Source organism: Cariama cristata, unplaced genomic scaffold (genome assembly GCF_000690535.1).
Source record: "Cariama cristata isolate BGI_N322 unplaced genomic scaffold, ASM69053v1 scaffold2758, whole genome shotgun sequence".
Classification (NCBI taxonomy): domain Eukaryota; kingdom Metazoa; phylum Chordata; class Aves; order Cariamiformes; family Cariamidae; genus Cariama; species Cariama cristata.
This window is the reverse complement of record NW_009629309.1, coordinates 46,808-72,295: the sequence shown is the minus strand read 5'-3', so window position 1 is coordinate 72,295 and position 25,488 is coordinate 46,808. Positions and strand designations below refer to the sequence as shown.

The window sequence follows — 25,488 nt, the reverse complement described above, 5'->3', positions numbered from 1 at the left end:
TACAGTCATGGTAACTTTTCCTCCCCACCTTCTTTGATTGCAGATCAGATGGCTCCAGCTTCAAGCTGTATGGCAAAGGTGAAACGAAAGAAGCTTGGTGTGCGTGGCGGGGAGAGCAGCACGCTATTCTGGGTTATGTTTAAGAAATTAGGTTCATTTAGGATTTTGTGATTAGGTTTGTCAAAAGGCATTTGTCAAGGCATCATGATACGGGCTTTCCCCTCCAGCCGGGTTTCTGTGTACAGCATACCAGCTCCATGCGACTCTGAGCAGACTGCAGGGCAGGTAAGAGACACCAGTTAAGCTTTACAGTAGGGACATAGTAAATGATATTTCTGCCCACTCTGGTGCGTATTGACCTCTGTTCTCCATACGTAAATTGCTCCTAACCAAAGCGATAACAATTTTTTTTTCCCCCTCCCACTTAAATAGCTTGAAATGCATGCTGCAAACAAACAGCTGAGAAATACGTGGGTTTCATGTGTGACAGAACTGATAATGTCAAAGATATTTTCTCAATTTAAACCTCTTTAAAAACTAAAAGGGGAAATATACTGAAACATGGTACAATAGCTCTTCTTATGTTGTCTAACTGATGCCTTCCTATGTCTTTCTCTAGGAAAGTCCGCATATTCGCTACTGCCCATCCTACCAAGCAGGCTTGCGTCAGAAGTACTGTTTCTTCAAATGGAAGAGATTGTGTTGCTGGAGAAGATGGCTTCTAGGAATATTACCTGTTGCTTCTTTAATAGTTACAGTAATCGTGCTAGTCCTGCACTATTCGTACTGTAAGTGTTACTCCCCAGCATGGTCTGGGTGGGATGGGTGTTTTGCACTGTGTGAATGATTAGTACGAAAAGCTCGGCACTAAGCATGTAACGTGCGTATAAACTACTGACTTTCCCTTCTCCTTAATGTCTTCGTTAAAGCAACAATAATGCACAGTAATTGGCAGTTGCACAAGAATAATGAAGGTATGTATTTTATCTCTAAATTTTTTGTCTCTACTTGTGAATACCATCATTATTATAACTGTCATCTTTCCCAGAGATTCCCTATTAATTTTTTCAAAACAGGTTGGGTACCTAACTCATGTATGCTCCTTCCCAGATCTCAACACTTAGCCATTAAAACTGTATCTCTTTAGGACAATAGCATTGCAAAAAATGGAAGTTTAACAACTAAAACTTCCTAGTAGAAATCCCTGTCTGAACCTATACCTCATTTCTCTTCTTTCCTTCTGGTCATTATTCTGTCAATGCAACTGATTCAGTGCTTCAGCTGTTACTGAATATTCTTCTGAAGAATTAAGCCAAGGGTAAATGCATGCTTCCACATACCTCTTGCTTTGGAAGCTTTTCCATAATGTTACTAGGTGTGATAATTTTTTAATACTTTTTTTTTTTCAGCTCCAGTTTTCTCCTTTATTTATATTGGTGGAAGTGTAGAAATTCCTAATTTGACTTATACAAATGACCTCAGTGATCCAAAGTCACAGAAATTCCTCCTGCAAGCAGAAGCAATCCAAAATTACGTAAGTTCCCACATACGTATCGCAGTAATTTAAAAATATTTATTACAGAATCAGACTGGGAATGAGGAAAAAACTCCAGTTAGTCACAATTTTTTCTCCTTCAAAATAGTAAGTTGAAAGCTAGCAAGAGCCTCAACGGCGTACTGCTTTAGGAGAGTAGCTAGACAGCTGGGGCTGTGGGTGTCACAGTAAGGCCAGTGTTTTCCAGGTAATAAAACCTGGGTGTTTAAAGGTTATGCACAAATTATTATTATTCTTAAAGGAATTAGAAGTGTGGATTTGGTTTTGTTTTACTTCACTCAAATACTTTTTCTTGATACATTTTTCTCTTTGAATTTTTTTTTTTAAATTATTGCTCCAATTCAGTGCTTAACTTTTTGATTTGTTTTGTTTTCCCTTACCCCCCACAACAATGCTTGCTTTCTTGCACTTCTTATGTGAGTTCCTATTGAGAGATCAATACTGTTTCCTGGGTACATGTGAACAGCAGTGTTAAACACAAAGCACTTCTCTGTTAGCCTGTATTTCCCAAAAGAGCTAATCTAGCGCCTCAAAGCTGCTTTGTGCACAGCCAACAGAAGTCGCTCACGTCCAGATTATATGCCGGAAACTTAGAGACTGAAACAAAATTATAAAGGTATTCATAAAGGCTTCTTTTTCATGGCTAATTATCAAAAGCTATCTCAATGGTCTTGAAATGTGATGTGACTTAAAAGTAATTTTTTTTAGTGGAAGTGAATGCACGTTTATGATCCTTATTTGATACGCTTTGTGAAAATGATGGACAGTGCTTGTAATATTGGGGGAGTGAGGAAGAGGAAAGGAAGAAAAAGAGAAATATTTTATACCATAAGATGATATTGACACTAAAATGTTATGCTTTACATTTTCTTTTATCATTATTTAATTGTCAGTTTGCAGAAACATATGAGTCTTTGTCCTTGGGAAAGTACTACTTGCGGTCTGTAGTGGCTGCTTTCAGGTGGGTACTGTTCCAGCACATCGTATAAATTTACGATAATCAATTGTGTTTGTCTTATCTATCTTTGTGAATTTTAAATGAGTTATCTGGAATAACATGCAGATTTCTAACAGAGAATGAATAATACAGAAATGGTCTTAAGGATGTGAGCTAAGAGCTAAGCTAATAGCATGACTTCTCTCTTTTCCTGTACAATCGGTGAGAGAAATGAAGTCGCACATCGTATAAATTTACGATAATCAATTGTGTTTGTCTTATCTATCTTTGTGAATTTTAAATGAGTTATCTGGAATAACATGCAGATTTCTAACAGAGAATGAATAATACAGAAATGGTCTTAAGGATGTGAGCTAAGAGCTAAGCTAATAGCATGACTTCTCTCTTTTCCTGTACAATCGGTGAGAGAAATGAAGTCTGGATTATTCCTTGGTTTATGGATTGCTCTGTAGTCTATTCATCTAATTTTAATTTTTAAAATCATTTTTTGCAGGCTTTTCCTCTGCCACTTGCAGAATATTATTTTGGTTTTGTCTATTTAAATAAGCTTCTTTTAACCTCTCAGAACAAAAATTAAAGGTATAATTTTGGGCAGGGCACTCTACTTAAGCTCCCGGTGAGACATGTAAATACATTGAGCAGATGGCTACTACTCTCCTGATAGTCTCTGAAAACTCCTGAAATGTCAGTCCACAGACCGTTTTGAAAGGAGAGGTGTGATGGACTGTCTCTTTGAATCACTTAAGTAATACTTTGTATATGTACACGTACAGATTGCTTATTTCTGTAAGAACTGTGTGAAATGTTGTATCAAAGTATAGGCATAAAATTATATTGTAATATGGTGCTAGCCTCAGTTAAAAATTAAGGAAAATGTGTCTGGAGCTGTAATATGATTTTAAAAGTGTATAATCGCACAGCAGGGATGGAAAAATCCAGTTCCATAAAAATTACTGCAAGGATTTTCTGTGAGGTGTAGTTTTCAGTCTCAGTGTGTAACGGTTTAAGCAGCATATTTTCAAAGTGTTTCCACTGTATAAAAAAACCAATTGTTAAACAAGACAGTTTTTTGCCACCATGTTCAGCTGCGACACTTTGAGGAGCAGCTCAACTGGCTATGAAACTGTGCAAGCCAAAAATGCAGACCAGTGGAAAGCATGTCCAAAATACTAATTACAGTCTGTTTATGATGACTTTTTTACCCGTCCACAGTGAAGGAGACCCTGGACTTCGAGCTTACTATTGGAATATATTCTGGGCACCACAAGATACAGTTGCTTCTCTTAAAAAATTAACCCCAGTGGAACAAAAAGAAACCAGTAGTAAACAAGCAGCCCACACGTTCGGTTCTTCTGGGGAGGAAGATTTTGATCTTGTTGCAATGGAGCTTTTTGGTAACAATGTACCTGTCATTTAAAACCTGTCTATTTTTCTTTCTATTCTGTCTATTTTTCTTCCGCCAGCCTGTGTCTTTGGCTTGTGTGGCTGATGGCTGTTAAATTTCAGTTTCAGATTCCACAGAATATGATGTGATGTTAAAATCAGGTAATTATACTTCGATCCCAGTCAAAATCACTTTAGGGGGGGAAAAATAATCCTCTAACAGAAAAATGGCATTTTCCCAGTTATTCTTTTATCTGTAGGGCCTACGAACCAAACCAGACTAGGGACCTCCCTGGCCTGTGTTCCAAATAAAGGCTGGGATGAAAACACCTTACAGATTTTATTCTAACGTTCTGACTAGAAGGGTTGAAATTTAATAGTTCCCACCGAATTGCAACAACCTGTGGCTCCTTTTCTTGACATCTTTAAAGAAGCTACTATATAAAATTATACATAATTTATTTGCCCTGAGACTAGATAATTTTGGTTACTCATAGTTGGCGATCAGTCGAATACTGTAGGGCTTTAATTCACTTTGCCTGGTTTCTCCATATCAAGCACACTTTGAGATTGACCTCATATACTTAGTGCTCTCATTGCATGGAGAGGGGTGAAGAAAAAACAGCAAAGGGAAGCAGTAGGTTTCAAGCAGAGATGGTAGCAGTTGCAACCAAGTCCCCTCCCGCTCGCGGAGCGTGCGATGAGCCGGTGGTGGGGAGAGGCGTTCTGCTTCCTTGGCCAGGGCAGGAGAAGGTGATGCAGCCTGATAGGGAAAAGGGGATAGAGTTGTAAAGGAAGGGGGGAAAAAAGAGATTAGAGTAGTCAAGAAGTGTGGGTAGGTGATTGTTGCCACCTTTTCTGAAATTTTGCCCAACAACTTAATTTATCTTTCAACTTAGCAGTTTTTCAGCCACTGATCTAGCTTCTTTTGTATCACAGTATCCTTTGACCTGTATGCCAAGCCAGGTGTCAACAAGACTTTAACTCTGATGAAACCCAAAAAGTCTTTGTACCAATGGAGGCTGCGAGTTCCTTCTAACTATGTGGTGAGACTGGTAGTTATCACTTTGCATGGTGTCACTCCAGAGAGCTGTGCATCACACCACTTATCAGCGTATGATTTCCTCCTTCCTCTGCAAAACAAGATCATTACAAGGTATGACAGTACAGAGCAAAGATGTTTTATTGAGCTGTACATAAACTCTCTGAAACTGTAGTGATATGGAATGGATATTAAAAAGGCTTCCAAAATGTAAGACTCCAAATACAACTTAATTACAGATCTTGTATAAGGCAATAAAAAGACCTTCCATATTATGAATGAATTAGAATCATAGAATATCTTGAGTTGGAAGGGACCGGTAAGGATCACCAAGTCCAACTCCTTGCTCCTCTCAGGACTACCTAAAACTAAAAACCATATGATTAAGGGCATCATCCAGACATTCCTTGAACTCTGGCAGGCTTGGTGCCATGACCACTTCCCTGGGCAACCTGTTATAAACTCCTGTGGGTTTTATTGTACATTATGACTAATTCTTCATGGTTTTTGATTTGATCACAATGCAAAAAGATACAGACTTCAACCTTTTTTTAGAGTATTGTATTCTTTACTTTTAGAAAATACACATTTTATAGCAGCCCAGTCACAGGCAAATCCCTGTTCATAACAGGGCTGTTGTGTCTATGGAAGGCTCCATCCTCAGAGTCGCTGTGTAGTTCACTCGCAAAAGTGAGATCAGATGATATTTAACCTTCAGTGGCCACACTGCTCCCCCTTTCCAGAGTCAAATTTCATATATGGATGTGTTATTCACCATAGACCTGTCTTCATTAACAAAACAAATAAACAATTTTTAGAGTCTGCGGATGGATGGTTTCAAGGGGGAAATTTTTTTTAGTTTTTTTTTTTTAACTTTCATGAAGAGGCCTACTGAGCATGCAGATTCAGTTGGGAGAGTCTTAAATGCACTTATTTATTAGAGCTTTAACTTACTTGAGTAGGTGGTCCTCTTCAGCTCTACTAACAAACTTATTTCTCTCCTTAAGCAGCAAGGCACAAGAGCTTGCCGTTGTTGGCGGGCTATTGGGAGGCCAGGCATGGAGTGAACACAGAGTTTTTGTAAGGAGTTGGTCTCAGCTTGTAGCATAGCATGGAGAATCCTGTTCCTGATGCTGAGCTGCATCTGCTGTGTTGCTGATTATGGGTTATTGCTGGGAGTGTTGCTCCATTGTGCATTATTAGCAATGACTCACTTTCTTAGGAACCAGAAACGTAGAGTTGGCCATGTGCGTGAAATCACCTGGAAGCTAGCAAAACTGATGCAAGTGTATGATGTAACATGTTCAGAGAACATCAATGCAGTAAGCTGTAAGACAGAAAGTTCAAGAATGTGCATTGATGTCTATCTATCGAGGAACCGGAACAGAATTTAGTGACTGAAATTATGTTAAAAGCCTGATGGTACCCCAAAAAGTTGGCTTTTTTTGGTGAGTTTTATTGCCACCCTAGCAAATGTGTGGTTTTGCATATGCCTATTAGTTTTCTACTTAAGCTAAAAGCAGCTAGTGACGTACTTAGGACAGGTGCAATAGAACTAATAGTAATATCTCCAATATCCATGACAGCCAGGATTTACTGTATTATAGCCATTATTCCCTGATGTTCAGGTCTAGGATGACACATGGTGAATAAAGTGATTCTTAGCAGCTTCTGTAAACTGCAGTAATACAGCTGTTCAGTCACAAAAACTAAAGAGCGAGCGAGCTGAGTTTGTGAGAAGTGCTGTAAAAGCAGGCGTCTCATGTGGATCGCTCTTGTATGTGTTTGCCTTGCTGTTCTGATGATACTGTGATAAAAGGTAGAGCTAGAAGATAAATCAGACTGTCAGCTGGGTAGAAGATCAAGATGCTGAAAAGATTACCATGTGGCAGTGCGGAGGGGACTCAAATTGTTCATTTTAGAAAGGATTTGACAGGTATTATGATAAAAAGGATTTAATAATGTCTGCAAAACAGAGGTAAATTACAGATCCGTTGTCTAGTGTCTCACATGAAATGGGAGCAGGGAATAGCCTGCTAAAGCAGATGGCTACTTTCAGTTTAAGGTTCAAAAATTTGATTTTAATGCTGCCACTCTGGACCTCAGTGACATCAAAGAACTCAATGCAGGGCTGTGATGGAAATACTCTGTTCCTGTGAGGCCTAATCTTAATTGTTTTCATTTGCTGTGCACAGAAAAAAAAGAAAACTGTTAGAAATTTTTCACGTACAAATTTGTAAATTAACAAAAAGAGATCCAAAATATGCTGTGGATTTCATGATGGAATTAAATATGAGTGGATTCACAGATGCAAGAAATAGCATCTCAAAGTATAAGTAGTAGCAAGTTCTCAAACTTCAGGATATAAATTAACTCATAATTATTTAAACGAAAGAACAACAAGAAGAAGAAATAGTTGCCGTGCATGGGGCTTCACGTCTTATGTGACAGCTTTTGTGACACGAAGCCAAGCTGACTGTTAATAGATCAGAAATACTTTGGGCTTGTTATGTGTTGCATAGATGCTGCTCAAGGCTGCAGCGCTGGCACTTGTTGCCTTTTCAGTGCTACCCACTACTTCTCAGTGCCACTATCACTGCTGAAGTAACGTAGTCTGGCACTGCCTTTCTGGTGCTTCTACAGGTCTGAAAACTCCAGGGCACCTGCAGGGCAAGGACATCGCTGATATTCACCCCGAGTGACCAAGCCTCAACGCTGGGAAACTCTAGTAACTTGTGGAATATCAACTGGGTGGAAGAATAAAAGGGAAGTGGTAGCCAGGGGAATACTTGTGAAACACAGATGACCAGATCAGTGTTACTTCTGCCCAGTTTCTCAGCAAAGATGACTGGAACTGGAATGTGGGAAATGTTTTGTTGGCCTTTTTTTTAATGCAATTTTTGTAATATTTCAGATGGTGTGGACCTGGGACCTGGACTCCTCCTGTTGTACGTTTAACTTCATCAAGTAATGTCATGTTGCTTACCTTCTCACTGGACCAAAGGGAAGAAAGCAACATATTAAAAGCTCACTTTCAAGCCGTTCCTAAAATCAGTAAGTAATTAATAGAAATGAGCATCTGATGTAAGCACACTTATTCCTGTTGTTGCCTTTAAAAAAGTTGATATTGCCTGAGTGTATTTGGGGGGAGGGAAAGCTGGCATATAGTTCAGGGAATCATCGTTCACTTAAAAAAGATGTTTAGGAACTGAACAAAGAATAGAGAATAACCTTTGGTCTGGGAGATTTTTATTTTTTTTTGTCTTCCTGATTCCTACCCAAGCCATACTTCCCAGACATTACTCTTACTAGACAGGTAACACCGAGGAATGGTAGCAGAGCAGCTGGCCAGATGGTACTGCGGGCACTGGATGTCTACGGAAAGCCAGATAGCCCCAAGGCCAGAGCAGCACTTCTGTTACATTTGGCAGTCCCAGCTCGGGAACGTGTGTTTAATGAAAATGGAAAACAACAGCAAATCCTTCTAATGTGTCTTTGATCCTTTTCTGAAAGCACCCTTCAGTGTACTTAACTGTATAAGAGAAGTGTATTCAAGACCCGAGAAGTATATTCCAAACCTATGGAGTACTGTGAATTTTGCAAGAGTTCTGGGTGATTAGTGAAATATTTTGAATAACAATAAACGATAGTATTTTACAGGAGATACAGGGTCTTCACAAGTGAAGATTTAGCCACAGTTATTTGGTAAGGTCTAAGCGAATGAATTTTGACAATCGAGCAAGCGACTATTTTTTAACTTGTGGAACAAATCATAGGGGACACACTTCAAAGCTTACTCATTTCAGCTTATGTCTCTCTGGATGCTGTGGAACAAATCATAGGGGACACACTTCAGAGCTTTCACATTTTGGCTTATGTCTCTGTGGATGTTGCTTAGGCAAATACGCATCCCATGCATGTTACAAATTAGCATTGATTCATTGTTCTGAAGATGGACACTCCAAATGACGTACAGCCCAGGTTTTGCCACAAAATTTTGCTATTTTCAAAATTGCCTTAATTTCTATTATATTAATGTTTACGTGCATGTTACAAATTAGCATTGATTCATTGTTCTGAAGACAGACACTCCAAATGACGTACAGTCCAGGTTTTGCCACAAAATGTTGCTATTTTCAAAATTGCCTTAATTTCTGTTATATTAATGTTTACATTTACTATGTTACCTATAGGGAACAAAAAGCACTAAGGACTGGATATCTAGGCGAGTTCTTCATAGAAAATAAAGCCTCAAAATTAGCATTGATTCATTGTTCTGAAGACAGACACTCCAAATGACGTACAGTCCAGGTTTTGCCACAAAATGTTGCTATTTTCAAAATTGCCTTAATTTCTGTTATATTAATGTTTACATTTACTATGTTACCTATAGGGAACAAAAAGCACTAAGGACTGGATATCTAGGCGAGTTCTTCATAGAAAATAAAGCCTCAAAGATATTGTTCAAATGTGGCATGAACTTTCAGGCTGAGAACTGACCCACAAACTTCCTGGTTTACATGAGATTAATGAGAGGTTTCACTTCATTAGGCCGATTGCTTTTTAATTTTTGAAAATGCCTACAGAAAGGTCAGGAGTAAATTGGAAGGGGGAGGTCTGTTGTGTCCATGTTTAATTGCTACTTCTACTTACCACAAAAGAATATTTTTAAAAAAAACTCGTCAGAGGTGTTTTGTACTTATCCTTAGTTGTAATTTGATCCAAAAAAAAGAGAAATTCAGCGCGATGGGGAAGTGGAAGTGACATGATTTTCTGTTAATACAGGCAAAACCTGAGTTTAATACTGTCACAAACCATTGTTCTAACTCTGCACTTTAGCCCAGCTGAGATAACTCTGTTCCTTGCTGATGTATTTCTCTCCCAGTGTGTGGTGGTCATTTTATTTCCTGGAATGGGACACTGAGTTCCCCTTACTACCCAAGTTACTACCCACCAAACATTGACTGCAGCTGGATCATCAGAGTAAGTGCTGGGAACTCTTCTGAGCAGTGATGGCTTTGCTCTTTATGTGATATAGTCATAAAATTGGGAGAAGTGACTTTTGATGTGGGTAAAATAGAGGGAAGACATACTCAGACCACTGCACGTGACTTCACAGACATCCATTTCTTTCCTGTCCTATGTACAAGTGCCAGTTATAGGAGGGAAACATTGTCAGCTTCCAGAAGTTTGAGTATTATTCATGACAGAAACAAAGTGATGAGTAAGATGACAACTCCTAGCAGCCAGAGAAAATTGCTAATAGTCAGGGCTTTGTTTCTATGTCAGAAAGAAAAAACGGTGATGTAAATCATGCCTCATATCTTGGATACCACACTGTATTCCCCTGAACTCTGCAGAAACAAGAGCTTCTCTGGTTCAGAAATTCAGCTCTGGATTTCCAGTAAGCCACTTGGCAGGACTTAAAATCTGCTCATGATTTCCACCAGCTTGCTGGTGTGCTTATCTATTGCTGCATGAAGCATTTAACTAATTTTTTGACTTTCCCTGGGAAAGGATGCTGTTCATGTCTATGAGTTGGTAACAGTCTCTACCTTTCATCTGTTCAATGCAAATTATTAGCAGCTTGTAGCATAAAACGCTCATCTATATGCAGGAAAGGGAAGAAAAAGGCTCTCTGAAACAGAGGGGTCATAGCTAATGCAGTTGAGTGACCAGCTGCCATAGGTATCTTAAATCTCTTATTTGACCTACTGGAACATGTGGCAGTACAAACATAACATGAACCTCAGATACAGTGCTTTGTGCTGGCTGCGGGAAGGCTTAGGCTCCTTTATCTGGCACAGTCTGGCCAAAGTTGGGTCTAAAAAATTTCTATACATGTTAAAAATAGCAAAGTTTTTTGGTTCTTCAAAGATGCTGATTTGCATAATTAAAAAATGCAGTATTTTCAGTCTGATAAGTAAAACAAGATTTACCATCTTAGAAACACAGGTCTTTTAATTTTGTGGATGTGTATGTCAGGATATTTATCCTTTGATTTTTAGGCACCATTGCCTGGCTACAAGCTCTCCTTAAAAATCCTCATAATACAAATTCAAGAGAAGTCTCCAGGGTCCAGTAAATGTGACAAAGATTGGTTAGAAATTGATGGGGTTAGGTGAGTAAACACACTATTTTCTGACGTACTAATTTGCACTTCGATGTTCTGTGCAACATACTGTACTCAAGGAAAGATACGTTTCAACAAAAATTCGTCTAATTCTACTGAATTTCAGCAGAATAACATTCTTATTCCTGCCCTAGTACCGATCATTTGTCATTATGTTAATTCAAGCATCCTGCTTTTTCTGTGATGTCAAGGATTTACTTACTTTGTTGTTCCCCTTAAGGGCAACAACACAGAAAACTGCAGGATTTTATGCAACTGCAGTTGAACTATAAATTCCTGGCAATGGTCTTGACATGGGGGAAGAGCTTGCATCATCTGAAGTTTAATTTTCTATACGACTTACTCTTCAGTGATTGTAATTCTTTTCTGTAAATAAGACAAATTACAATGTCTATGCTTAAAACAAACACCACCACCACCCTTTTCCCCCCCAAAAAACCCCAACCCCCAAAACCAGTATTCAGAGTAATTTATCTCTTGGAAGGAGCATACCGAAACCAGCAACAGCTGTTGGATTTGGCTGTGCCACTCCACTACTGGATTTGTAGCCTTTGGGTTTGCAAACCGAAATGGGAAATCTAAAATCAAGCATGCTCCCAAGTGCTTTGTATTTATAAAGTAGATTCTAATATTGCTCATCTTGCTGTATTTTGTTTCAAAGTCTACTAGTCCTGGAAAAGTTATGGAGTGGAAGGCATTTGTAAATAGGCTTTCTAATACTTCTGTTGGATTGTTTTAACACTAAAAAATAGCTGTATCGTTTTAAAGGTTTTTGGCATTGGTACCCTTCAGTAAAAGGAGAGGTAGTTGGATGGTAATGGTCAGTTTGGTTAGAAATTAATTATTCTTACTTTTGCTTTGCTAGATACTGTAAAACTCTTTCAGAAAACCACAGGAACAGAGAATATGGCTCTTCTGTCGCAATCAACTTCCATTCTGATGAACTGGTCACCCACAGAGGGTTTTATATTGAATACAAAGCCTTCAGTCACACAGACCGTAAGTGAATAAGCACATACTTTTTAATTTTTAAGGAGAAACGTTCGGGAAACCATGCTTGACAGACCAACCACATACAAATTAACCTGCCTAAGATGAATGTTTAAAATGTTACTATGTATATAATTAAGCAAATGGATGTACACAATTAGATAAAAGATGCTTTTAGAAGCTAGCACTTATTTTCTAACTCTTAACAACACTTCTGCATAAAATGGGAAGTAAAAGTAAAATTTCCCGCTTTCTGTAGGTCTAATTATTTGGCATTTTGCTAACATCTTAAAATAGCCAAGCTGCAACATGAAAATAGTGCGGCAGAGAGCCTCTAAGCACAACTCTTCTGCAAGCAGGAGTTAACTGTGAATAGTTAGTCTTCTCTTTAAAATCACAATTTAATGTGCTCTGGATTGGCTTCCAGGTTTAGATAAACAATTTAAGTTTTCACTGAGAGTCAATAAGGACCCCTTGCTAGCAGGCGTTGCAGAAATACGACTGGGTTGCTTTATAGCCCTTTCCTGACTCCCCAGTCTATGCACTTCTGGATCAGTATTAGATTTGGGGGTGCTTCTGGAGGGTGGAGCAGGGATTTTCAGGAGACACACACATTTACTTGTGATATTTCTTAGGAAAGGTACACCTACAATATATTTTCTGTAAATGCCTTCTCTTTACCCAGTTAACATCTAGGTAGCTAAAGTTCCCTGTGATTTCAAGAGATCAGTTCAGTTTGTGAAACCTCTTCAAATGCTCAGCTTGCTTGACTGAGTGTAGTTCTGTTCGTTGCTGACTTAGAAGTATTTATATATTAAGATGTCCGGTACAGGTTCTTGGTTTGTGCTTTTCATCAGAAATAAGTGACAGATTTTGTGGTCAGTCATTCTATAGGACTCATATTTTCAGGAATTTTGTTTTCCACCAATGTTTTGTGTCTTTCTGCTGGCAAGAGTTACAAACTATGCTATGTCCTATGGTTACTCTGGTTACAGCCTCAAAACCGATTCAGAGACATGTGAAAGCCTAAGAATACCTTCTTTAATAGAGAAACTCCCCAGTCTTTATTGCATGTACAAGTCTTTGCCTTCTGTGTGCTCTGCTCTGTTTCTAGCACTGAGCCAGCAAGCAGATAGCTCAAAGTCGTGCAGTGAATCCTTAGTCTCAATCTTAAGGACGTGTATTAAGACTTGTCAGGAGGGGTAGATCAGCTGTGATGTGTCAGGATGAAGTCAATACAGTAAAGGCATTTGTGGAGGGCTGTCTGAGAGAGCAGAACGTATTGAGAGCACTGGTCTTCCACAACAGCCTTGTCTGTAGCAACAGTAAGAGGGACGAGGGGGGAAAAAAAAATAAATTCATTTTCTCCCACATCTTTAGTACTTGCAGTCACCCACCTCAGATTAGCTTCTTCCCATTGTTGGGAGCCTACCAAAGCATGGTAGCTAAAAATCACAGGCACTGCTCTGAGCTGACCTGGAAAGCAAACGCAAGCCATCAGCTGAATAACTCCAGGGAACAGCAAAGAGAAGGGAGAGGCTCCTGCTCTGAGGTCCTGCTGGCGGCACGGCGTGTGCTTTCCTCCTACTGGCATCACGTGCAATGCAGTGCAGAGGACTGAATTACTCCAGATTGGAACTGATTAAAGAAACGTGGGACAAACATGTTTGGTCCTTTAATCTCACTTAGCTGTTAATTTGCCTGTGGTGCTAGAGGGGAAAAAGTTTACATTGACTTGACCTGGGCAGAAAGAGGAGTTTTTTGGCCACTTATTCTTCACAGATCATCATCTTTGTTGTTGTAGTTTTGTTTGGTTTTGTTTTTGCTGGCACATCTGAAACAGTGGAAGAAGACAAACATTTTTGATATATTGCAAAGAACCACCTTAGTGTTTCACCAAGTGAAAGTGAAAGAAATTTGTGGTGAAAGGCTGTTTCATAATGAAATTGCTAGATTTGAAAAGTGTTTAATAAAGCACTTATTCACATCAGATGTGAAGCTGGAGTGTAGTAGCACAGAGATGAAATTCTACAACATTTTAACATGAGGAAATTTGTATTTCTAATATTAAAGAGCATGTCTAGTTTTGACTTTTTTCTTCCCTTTTTCTCACCTCCCCTTGTATGCTTCTGTGTAAAATAGTTACCTTAAATTGAAGAGGTGTTTGCTATTGGTAGTAATTATGTATCTGCGCTGAATCACTTTCAACCCTTAGAGTAAAGCAGTGAATGTGAATTTAATTTTCTAAGTCCACTTAGGGGAAATTGGATTCATTTAATTCAGACTGCTTGATAAAAATCTTTGGCAGATTTAACAATCAATTTGGTTTATAAATGACACTAGCTTTGGTTTTTAATAGCCATTTTAATATTTCTTCATGGTACAGCCCTGCATTAATGCATTTAGACTGTAACGGCATTTCTAGTGCCGTTAATTACTTATTTTTGTAGCTTGTCCTCAGATGCGCAGACAGAACCTGCATTCCTTCAAGCAATTGGTCTAAAGGTTGGAAAGGCTGCTCAGATGGTAGTGATGAAATAGATTGTTGTAGGGCAATTATTTCTTGTATGTGTTCGCCTGTGAACAGTTTGTTGCAGGAGGTTTAGAAACTGGCTGAAAAAAATCTATAAAATATTGGTGGCTGTCTTTAAGATCACATGAAGGATGTGGGTGAAGATCTAAAAGTCTGGAGAAGAGGCTGTGTAATGCATCTTTTCAAAGGGTGTGAGAACAGAAAAAACAAGAAGGGAATTTTACACCCACCATGACAAGTTGAGCTTCCCCCCAAAAAAATAAGCAACAAGTAGTCGAAGTAAGTTATTTGTAAACAGTGAAAAAGGTGTTAAAAGCCAGCATGGAGTTTTTTACTTTGTTTTAGTTCTTTGCCGTGAGAGGATAAATAGAGGAGAAGTTGTACTTTGACACCAGCTTGTGTGACAAACTTATCAGTAAGTAAAGGAACACAGTGAGAAAAAGATATAGAAAGCTGTTTCCAGAGAATGATTGCCAATGACTCATTACCAAACAAAACGATGTTTTTATTGTCATTCTGCCAGTATCTGTTACGGGACATATCATAATTTTTGTTAGTGATTTAAATGATGGATTAAAGAGGATGTTTATGAAACAGGAAAAGTGCCACACAATAGAAAGAGGGAGGTATTTAAGAGGGACGTATTTATAAATGATCCTGACAAGCTGGAGAATATATATGGAGAAAATGATATTCCATTCAATAAAGACAAGATCTGAACTTGGGTAATCAAATACACATGTGGATTGCTTAAGTTGCTTTTCTGCTGAAAAATGGCTGGGGGGGAGGGGGATAGTGGCTCAAAAGCTGACTTGAGAGTCAAAGTCATACAATTTTCTCTGTGTGTTTTGTATTTGGCATTTTGTTGCAGTTGGGGGGGGGGGGGGGTTGCTTTGTTTTGTTTTTTTCAAATGTCATGCTAGAATTTAAGATAGGAGTTTGAAAAGTTCTTCCCAGTCACCAGTGGGAAGGCTCCAGCTAGAGTGCTGTGTCCAAATGGGGCCCTGCACATCAAAGAAGAGAGGGAACCATGAAGGGATGCCAGCATGAGTGATTAGAAGGCAATCCAAGGTCAGAGGGTGCAGCACAAGTCAGGGAATGCAACAAGTCTCTCTCTTGCTGGAGGCTATCAACACCAAGGAAGACTAACGCCTGACAGAGGTGGCACAGCAACATCAAGGTGACCTCTGGTAGGGAGTGTAGCACATGGCTGCTAGCCAGCTGTTTGGACTATAAAGCATTTACAGACCTTCTTCTTCAGGTTGTAATCCAGAACAGTTGAACTGTGGTGATGGGAAGTGTAGGCATCGGTATAAGACATGTAAAGATGATGACAGCTGTGAGGAGGACAGTCATGAAAAGAACTGCTGTAAGTATATATTTTTAGCTATTTTCCAAAAGACGGTGGAAGGCAGAAGCAGGAATATGCTTATTTTAACAGGTAAGTGTAGTATTTCTATGTATTTTTTCCATAGCACAAAGTACAAGTTTCATAATAGTGAAAGCAAAACATGCAGAGCATGTCTAGACTCTCCTAAGAACTAGTTAAGAAATTAATGAAGCAAAATCCAAGATAACTGTGATTTTTAGCTAGATGACCTAACCACAGCTTGCATATGATCCTGTTAGAAGAGCGCTTTTCCCCCAACTGCAGCCAGAACAGTACCAAATAATGTAAGGGAGAGAGACATAACAGCTTTGGGACTTTTGCCCTTTGCCACATGCATGGTCTTTTTGCTGCAGATCCACCATGGTTACGGACGTTGCTGCTACTGCTAATGTCTCCCTAGTGACTTGCTGCACTTTACCTTTATAATTTTTACCTTCCTTTGAATGTCAGGAGTATGTCCTTGTTTTGGGGGGAAAAAACCCCACACCTTCCCACTGTTTAGAGGTCACTGTCAACAACTGATAATAAAAATGACAGTAATAGGAGCCTATTGCTGAGATCTGTCAGGATTACCACATAGTCAGCTGTGATAGTCCTTAGCCAAAAACTTATCGGGGAGTGGTATAAAGCTCTTCCACAATTTTCTCAACTTTCACTTAAAACCTAAAAAGTTGACTTTCAGATGAATCTGCTGTGAAGATTTATCATTGGTAATGCCAGTAGCGCTGGTGAAGGTAAAGCAATGATCTGACAAGTCTAGCTTGCTCGGTTTAGAGTTAAATAAAATGGGACTGAGGACAGTTGGAGGCTCTTCTGTCTTTTTCCTCATGGACAGTGGAGACTGAAATTAGTGTGATCATTAATCAGAGTGGAACATTGCCCCTAACCCCTCTCCACAGAGGCACCAGTTTACACCAGTACAGAATATGACCTCAAGCAGACTGGAATGTGTAGCTTTGAACAACTTTCACTGAGTAGGTTGACCATGCAATGATTTTTTTTTAATCATTTGAAACCATGGCTCCAAACATATGATGCTATCTTCTCTCTCCTATTTCAGCCTACAAAAGTTGCTCCCCTTATACGTACAAATGCCTCAATGGCAAATGCTTGCTGAAACCAAATCCAGAGTGTGATGGGAAAAGAGACTGTGCAGATGGATCTGATGAAATGAACTGTGGTGTGGTAACATTTGTTTTAAAATTGCTTAATCGCTTGGGAAACTGAGTCAGGAATTTGTGCTATGGTCAAGCATTATTGGATTAAGAATTGATTAAATCAGACATGAATTTAAAAAAACCTGAATCTCCTGGTAACATCTGTATGAAAGTATCTGTCTCGAATTTTGCACTGTTTCATTTTAAATCCACTGATCCGTTCTGTCTATGATGAGCTATTTCAAGCAACGCACACTTCCAGGATAAGCCGGTAGTTCCTAGTGCTTGCTTGAGCTGAATGAAGTGCAGGCAAGGAGCTGTGTGGGTAAGGAGGGAAAAGATATGAGATTTTATTCAAGTGAACTTTTGGAAACGGTCCAGCTTAGAATTGTGCTTGAATGTCTTTTTGAGTTACTAACCTCTTCCGAAAGATGTAAGGGAGGATAGGCAATGATTGGTTTATTTCTGGCCTGCCCATCATTGAGTGAAAAGGGGCAGGTACCTTAGCTTTTTACCAATTGCACAGCAAAAAAAATGCTTTTTTTCCCAACAGCTTTGAGCTCTATGGATAAAAGTTTATGTATTAAGCATAGCAAAGCGAAATGACCTTGTGGTTTTTTGTTTCTATTTTATTCAATTTTTTCTAGCAGCTTGTGGAAGACACCAGCTTAAGAAAAACAGAATTGTTGGAGGTGAAGATGCAGGATCTGGAAAGTGGCCTTGGCAAGCAAGTTTACAGATGGGAGCACGTGGCCATATATGTGGCGCATCCGTTATTTCTAATAGGTGGCTCGTATCTGCTGCCCATTGCTTCCTGGATTCTGATTCTGTGAGGTATGAAGAAGTTATACTGCCATAGAATATTTGCAGTTTAATAACCTTACAGCGGTGTTTTCAAAAGTCTGCAGCAGCTATTCCTTGTCTAGATAAGTTGATTCAGGGTATAACTCTGTGACATGATATCACTACATGAACCCTCGGTATTGTATTCTGCTGACTTGAAAAGTCCTAAGTATCCAAAGTAATTATTTTGCCTTCATTGCCAGTGAATCCTGCACTATAGAACATGCTGTTTTGTTAGATTTAGGGTAAACACCATTGTTTTAGAAGGCATGGATATTCTGAGTAGAAGCTATGGCCTTTTCTCCCAAGAAAATAACTATTTATTGATAAGTGGAGTGCAAAACTCACCAATGTTCAGTTTAGGTAGTGTAAATTGAAAAGACGTACCTCCTACACGTGGCAAGGAGGAAATAGAGTTTAATGATACGTTTTTCTGACTTCGGAAGCATGGTGTATTGCAAGGAATGGGTATTATAGCTTCAGGAAATTATTATTTTCAAAATAGTAAATTAAAACATTAATTGATGTTTTAGGAGACAGAGTGCTTCTAACTTCCTAAGCAGTATTGTGCTCTATTCACTTTGTTTTTTGCTGAATCTCATCAAATACTGAAAAGTAGATAAAATAGAGTGAACTGACACTGCATTACTTCCTAATGGGACGTTCTAAAAACATTCTCTTTACAGATACTCCGTTCCTTCGGGATGGAGAGCATATATGGGCTTATATACTATTAATGAAAAGAGCAATCATGTAACTATGAGATCAATCAAAAGGATTATTGTCCACCCACAGTATGACCGATCTATCTCAGACTATGACATTGCCCTGTTGGAATTGGAGACACCTGTATTCTTCAGTGAGCTGGTACAGCCCATTTGTTTACCCAGCACCTCTAGAATATTTGTTTATGGAACTGTCTGCTATGTAACTGGCTGGGGAGCCATAAAAGAAAATAGTATGTTCATTTCCTGGATATGCTTCTTGCAAGTTTGGCTTAGTTTTAAACTCTAACATTGAAATATTCATAGTCGTAAGAAAAAATACCTGTGGTTTACATAGCAGGTCTATAAAAAGCCAGAAAATGTCCCCTTAGCTACAGTCTGTGAATTTTGAACGTTTGCTTGGGTGGCAGGTGGTAAGTGACAACATGCATACTCAGGTGTCATAGACCATTAAGAAGCAAATGACCATAGATTTACATGTTTTCATGCTCATGGCTCATTTTTTCTGATGAATTAGGTCATAAGCAATTTTACAGGTAAAGAAAGCAGCGACTTGCAACTATTGCAGAGAAAGAATTTGTCTTTAAGACTGTATTAGACAATATGGGGCCATGAACAGCAATAATTGCAAAAATATTGTAGAGGTTTTATTTTGGCTGTCTTAACCAAAGGCAATTTAATGTATGCCCCATGAACAGTTCTGCCTCTGTGCAGCTTGGAGTAGCATGGTGTAGTGGGGAGACAGGACAAAAACGCCAAACGGAGTTGGAAAGGGGTGGTAGAGGAGCCCATGGGATCTTGGCCCTGTCTCAGCATTAAACAAGAGCCAGCTCTGAAACCTGGGCTTAGAGAGCTCCTCAGCATTGCAGTGGTCCTCACGACTGTTCTGACACCTAGTTCTTCATGTTTGACCAGAAGCCCTATGCTATGGTAATGCTGGCTTTCTTAATATGCCTTTTTAAAGAACAACTTAAACCTAGATAAGAGTGTAACAGCCTAATGAAGTGCAACTGGCTTTGCAATTGATGCCTTCTTATAATGTCTTGCTTTTTAACAAAAAGATGTAGGTAATATTTAAAAGTCAATACAATAGCATGTGAAAAAACCCCCATATTTTTCTAACGTCCCAGTTTCAATCCGAAGACACCCTCAGAGCAAACAAACCAAAACCCAGTACTTCCACTGATCATCCAGGTATTGAAACGGTTTTGTTCACTCTTGGGCCAAAACATGACTGAGGATATTTGATTCACAACAACACCTTATGCCAATACTATAGTAGAGAATTAAGCTCTTAGCATCACTTGTGACTTACAGGCTTGATGGTTAAAAAATATTTATTTTTCCCCTCTCAGCTTCATTCCTCAGCTCCTTCCCTAGAAGTGTGAGGATTGAGAAGAACGTAGAAATTTCATCCAGTAGGACCTGAACAATGTTTGGAGCATAACTATAGTGTAAATAACAAAAAAACTCTGGGCATAATTTGAAATGGCATTCAAAATCAGTCACGCTGTGTGGAATCTTGTATTATGCTCATAATTTGCATGGCTTTTTTACTACTTTCTGGCAGAAGAAGCTCGTGAGGATAAAGAGTAAGGAAAGGGAAAGGTGGTGCATAGGGAGCTCTATGGCCAGAGGGTTGTGTAGTCAATACCTTTCGAAAGCTGAGTGCAGGCAGCAATTGAAGGGAGGGGAATTGCTCTCCTGTCATCAGCTGGGTAGATTTTGAGTTTGGAGCAATCTTCTTTTGTTTTGACAAGTAGTATTTCTGTTAGAAATCTCTACCGCCGTAACCTCTGAAATACTATTTGTGTTTTTTCTTAGGTCATCTGGCCAAAACGCTGCAGGAAGCTCGAGTGAGAATAATTAATCAAAGTGTTTGCAACAAGCTGTATGATGGTCTTATCACATCACGTATGCTGTGTGCCGGGAATCTTAGTGGTGGTGTTGATGCATGCCAGGTAATCTGGAATTTGTAGAAAAGCTACAAAAGAACATCTGCTTTCCTTGGAAAACTGTTCAGAGTTGTGGGTTGTTTGTGGTTTTCTGTTTGGTTTTTTTGGGTTTTTTTTGTCGTGTTTTTTTTTTTTTCCCTTAGTAATAGAGTGCAATGTCTTGAGTATATAGTTAATTTAACATGGCAATTAAAGGCTCTCCAAAATAAAGGAAGGAAATTTGGCATAAGTAGTCTCTGAATCTCTCGAAATGTTGCTTTGCAAAGACAAGTGGTAAAATGTGTTGAAAACACTTCTTTTTCCTTTTCAACAGTTATGTTTCCTATAAAAAAAACAGAGCTGTAAAGATAAAGGGAATAAAGTTAGACCCATCTGTGACTTTTGCTAATTGTATTGATTTTGTCCTTTTTTGATGTCTTTGTGTAGGATTAATAAAATACTGTAACAGTACGATGAGTAATGTATTGTTACAGTTAAAGAAATACAAAAAGCAAAAGTAAGCTAGGTTTGGTAATTGCAGTTGCAACGCTGCCTTTGGGTTTCAAATGTTCATTCATGTGTGTAGTTACAAATTTTGATTACATCATGGCATCATAAGAGATATGACCTAGTTTATTTGCATACACAATCAGAAACTGCTCTTTGGACATACTTCAACTGTCTTGACTCTGCCTTCTTTCTTGTTGCCAGTTACTAAACTAGTTACATACTTCATCAGTATTTAAACTTATGATGATGAGTGTCAACTTTCAATATTACAAACATGGTTATTATACCAGTTACTGTGTAAAGGGAGAGAAATGTGCTACTGATTTTAGACTGTGGTAATTTGATAGAATTTTTGTGTAATACCTAAATTTTACTGGTTTAAGGTAATATGATAATTTTGCAAGATCACAGCTTGTAATGGGTCAAAACTTCTTTATACACAATAGACTATTTGCAGGATTTTCCTGCAGTCTCTAAGTTCTAATTCAATGAATTATTGATTTTGTTAACTTTGTGCAGTTTGTCTATAACCTTGGACCTTGGAACTGGTTTGCTAAAACATGTTGGTTTAGAAGCTTGATGTTCCTCAAAAAAAAAAAGTGTTGCTTAACAAATGCCCTGGAATTTCTAGATGGACATTTTAACCAATTTGGCTATATACCATACCGGCCAATCCAGTTTCCAACATAATATACTGTGTTTGAGTCCTGGAATGCTGGCCCTCTGGGCCCTTGAGTTCTTAGGCTGGGTAGCACCTTCGCTATTTCTTCCTTTTCTGTCACTAGTGTATTTCCTCTGCGCAGTGCTAGAGAGGAATGATGCTGGCTCTTCAGGAAAACCCCACAGCACCCTGAAACCCTTTAACTACAGTTCCAGATTTGTGGATGTCCTGATTTGTTTCATTTCTTCACAAAGACATAAGCTGTGCATGTACTTGCACAGGTCATGTGAAGCCTTCAAACAACTTCCATCTTTAGAGGATGTGATAATTAACAGAGAGAAATAAAACATATACTCTTTCAGACTCTGTTTTCTCACCACTCTAGGATGTTCTTTGACCTTAGTTCCTCTTTTTAGAACCCTTCCTCTCTCTACCAGAGTACAATGCCTTTGGTCTTTCAGAACTGATTGTGTAATTGGCTGGACTACATAGCCTCCTTTCTCAAGTCACTTGGAGGTCAACCTCTTGGATTATCAAAATTACCAGCATGACAGCAGCCTGAGAGAGAGGAAGAACTGTTCCAGCTTTTCTTATCTCTAGATAGTTTTGTTTTGTTGGGCAACAAAGGCTTTCTATTGTTACTCTTTTCTCGGTACATGGCTTTCTTCTGACCTCTTCCATATTTTAGCTCCAATCAGGGACAGCCAACAAACCCCAGGGTCAACTTGGAGGCTGCTGATTGCCTTGTATGCGTAAGGAACAGCCGCAGAGATGAGCTGTGTTCATAACTGCTCCGAGTTCTGCGAACTGGTCTGTTCACAGAAGGCATACAAGGTTAAAACAGTGAAGGGCATGAAGCATTTGTGAGTCCAGATGCATTTTGATCCTGTGACCTGAACTAAATGGGGATTTTGACTTTTCTACATTGCTGTACGGAGCTGTATGTTCCCTTTGAGAAGCCAGCTCTTATTTGCACCTTCCTTAGTCTTTGCTCCTTCCTTTACCTCTATGAATGTAGACACAGTCTTGGTGATGAAACTGCTGATAATACTTAATTGTGTCTGGTTTGTTTTTTGGTTTTGTGTTTGGTTTGGGTCATTTGGGTTTGTTTGGGTTTTTTGGTTGGAGGTGTGTGGTATCTTTCCGTTCATATTTAATACACAGCATAAAAGTTCTGCCTTCAATCTGTGAACAATTTATGGTCAAATGGTAGCAGAATTCCCACTTTCCATCCCTGTCATTGTCTCTCCTCATTCAGCCTGTGATCAGTTGCTTTACGAATCCTGTAATGAGATATTAGCAGTGAGTATTTTTTTAAAGTTATTCTTACCATTATTTTATACTGATTAGTGTGCTATATCTGTAAGTTAAAATAAATTGAATAAATTTGACATCTAGCTGGGTACATTCTATCCAGAAATAAGACTCTAATATTAAATTGTAATTTGAGAAATACTGTCTTTAAATAACCTTTGTTACAGTGCTCTGTGTGAGTGTGTGTGCGTGCACATACACTAATGGCTGAATTCCCTTCATTTTAGGGAGATTCTGGAGGTCCCTTGGCCTGCACAGGAAAGGGAAATAGATGGTACCTCGCTGGCATTGTGAGCTGGGGTGAAGGATGTGCTCGGCGCAATCGTCCTGGTGTGTACACTAAAGTGACGGCACTTTACGACTGGATTCGTCAGAACACAAACTGAGGTGCCAAGGAGAAAACACAGATCGTCTCCCTTACAAAAGCTGCTTCCTACAGTAGTCTATCATGTCCATCTCTGATGATACAACATGAAAATGCCGTTGGCTGTTTCTTTGTGAAGGAATGTACTTTCTTTATGAAATCATTTGTTGTTTACCTAGCAGTAACTGTTCAGATTCAGAGTAGCTTCAGATTCTTTATGGATTCATCTTCCTTATCCCCAGCAGCAGAAACAGCTCTGCTTTAAAAACAGAAAAAACCTGTAACAAAAATCCAACCAAATCTTTTGCAAATCTTCTCCCCTCCTTCCATCTCCCTTCCTATCTATATATCTGTATCTGTTCCCACATATATATATATGTGGATATTCGTGGCCACATCTCATATATACTCAACTGGTATATATTACTTTAGTGATGTTACAGGATTCCAAACATAAATAATTATTTCATGTTTCTGGAAAATACAAATACTGTAATCAGTATAGTGTACAAAGCTGAGATGAATTCATTCTCTAGCTATGCTGCCACTGCACGACTGTTGCCTTCTGGGCTGTAACTTTTGGGGTTTCTCCTGTGTTTTCCTAAAAACAGCAGATATATAGCTCACAAATGTTAGGATGCAAGAAATTTTCATTAAAGAACTGGAAGAGCATTATTTAGGTTCTTTGGGTTGATGGTTAAATAAGAGGAAAAAATACTCATCTTTAATGAATTAAACAAAAGGAAACTTTAATGCTTTCTTCTGTTCTCTTTACAATTTGAACCTGGCTGTAGGGTCTGATGTTTGCGATGTGTTACAAATATATTTTCCCAGCTCTGGCTCCAACAGGCTTTGTGAATTTTTAGCATACTCCTGATGGGTTTGTGCTGATTTTCCTGATGTCCTTCGTCTGCAGCAAGCAGAGTTTCAGGGTCAGGATTTTTGTTTTGTATCTCTTCCTGGGCTGTGCCCACATGGCCACACTTATTGAAAGGGACATAAAAGGAAAGGATTTATGTGGTTGAATGCATCCTTGGACTCAAAGAAATTAGAAGAGAAAGAGACAGCCACATTCCTTTAACCCTAGCAGTAAATCTAGCTTTGATAGAGCCAATCAGCCCAAATCTAGCTGATTTAAAGTTTCCAAAGCTGTTCATGGGACTTAAGAATGCTGGTATTCAATTTAATAGAAGATCTGTCTAGATGGTCTTAAAATTGTGCTTAGTATATTAAAATAAAAAATGAAGCTGGCAATTTGAATACCAGTCCTTGCTGTCCACATAGCACTTTTTTATTCTACAGTACATAGATGTGTTTGTTATTTAGGTTTAGAGCCACCTTGGCAGCATGGGGGGAAGACACTAGAATGAGCTAGCAGTATAATCGGTGCGCAGATCTAACACTGATACCGCTTTTCCTTCCTTTCTTGCACTAGTGTTGGACCTCCCCCCGGATGCTTGTGTCAAACTTCCTACATATGCTATACTCAAAGCCTATATTTTAGGGGGTTTAGTGTCTTTAACAGCTAGCCAGTCATTTACATCTTCCCTTTTAATAAACACATGCTAAAAATGCAAGTGACTGTGCCTTATTCCTTTGATTGTGCCTCTGAAACTCTAATCCCCAGGTGCAATCAGAACTACATTTGTTACTTGGAGTTTCCTCTTTTTGTAAAGCTGAGCCTAACTTGCCCATTTTACTAAAGTGCATATTTTAAAGGGGCAAGTGTTTTGGGTTTTTTCCTTATGTCGAAACCAGAGATGTCTTCACTACAGAAGAAAACTGTTTTCCTGCTGTTCTGTTTTAGATAAAAGCCTAGGCCAGAAAGTTCAGATAAGTTCTCAACTTCCCATTTTCTTTGAGTTTCTCAGCTCCATGCGTCAGAAGGGTTAGTGACTTCACATGAAGAAAGTCACCAAGTATGGAAGTCAGATCACCCAGATTAAAGAAACTCAAGACCTTGTAAGGAGTTCCTCCACAGATGTAAATAAAAGGA

At 38.9% G+C, this 25,488-nt stretch overlaps 1 protein-coding gene across 1 annotated transcript; it reads left to right on the top strand.

The window, feature by feature from the left end:
• The first annotated feature begins 204 nt into the window (after nt 1-204).
• Nucleotides 205-23,514, top strand: LOC104165457 (suppressor of tumorigenicity 14 protein-like). The gene is made up of 18 exons (XM_009705098.1): nt 205-285; nt 620-788; nt 1,410-1,534; nt 2,449-2,516; nt 3,726-3,907; nt 4,020-4,058; nt 4,602-4,604; nt 4,836-5,052; nt 7,853-7,992; nt 9,824-9,921; nt 10,947-11,059; nt 11,937-12,070; nt 15,856-15,963; nt 17,045-17,164; nt 17,792-17,975; nt 18,671-18,942; nt 20,534-20,670; nt 23,356-23,514. Exons 1-18 carry the CDS (start codon nt 205-207, stop codon nt 23,512-23,514), a joined length of 2,349 nt encoding a protein of 782 aa, XP_009703400.1.
• Nucleotides 23,515-25,488: the final 1,974 nt, after the last annotated feature.

Bases quoted from the DNA above. Each gene is read 5' to 3' on its own strand.
- LOC104165457 (XM_009705098.1), top strand. From the start codon at position 205: ATGATACGGGCTTTCCCCTCCAGCCGGGTTTCTGTGTACAGCATACCA. The intron at 1,535-2,448 runs GTAAGTTCCCAC...TTTAATTGTCAG, and splicing joins CAGAAGCAATCCAAAATTAC to TTTGCAGAAACATATGAGTC. The intron at 12,071-15,855 runs GTAAGTGAATAA...CTTCTTCTTCAG, and splicing joins AGCCTTCAGTCACACAGACC to GTTGTAATCCAGAACAGTTG.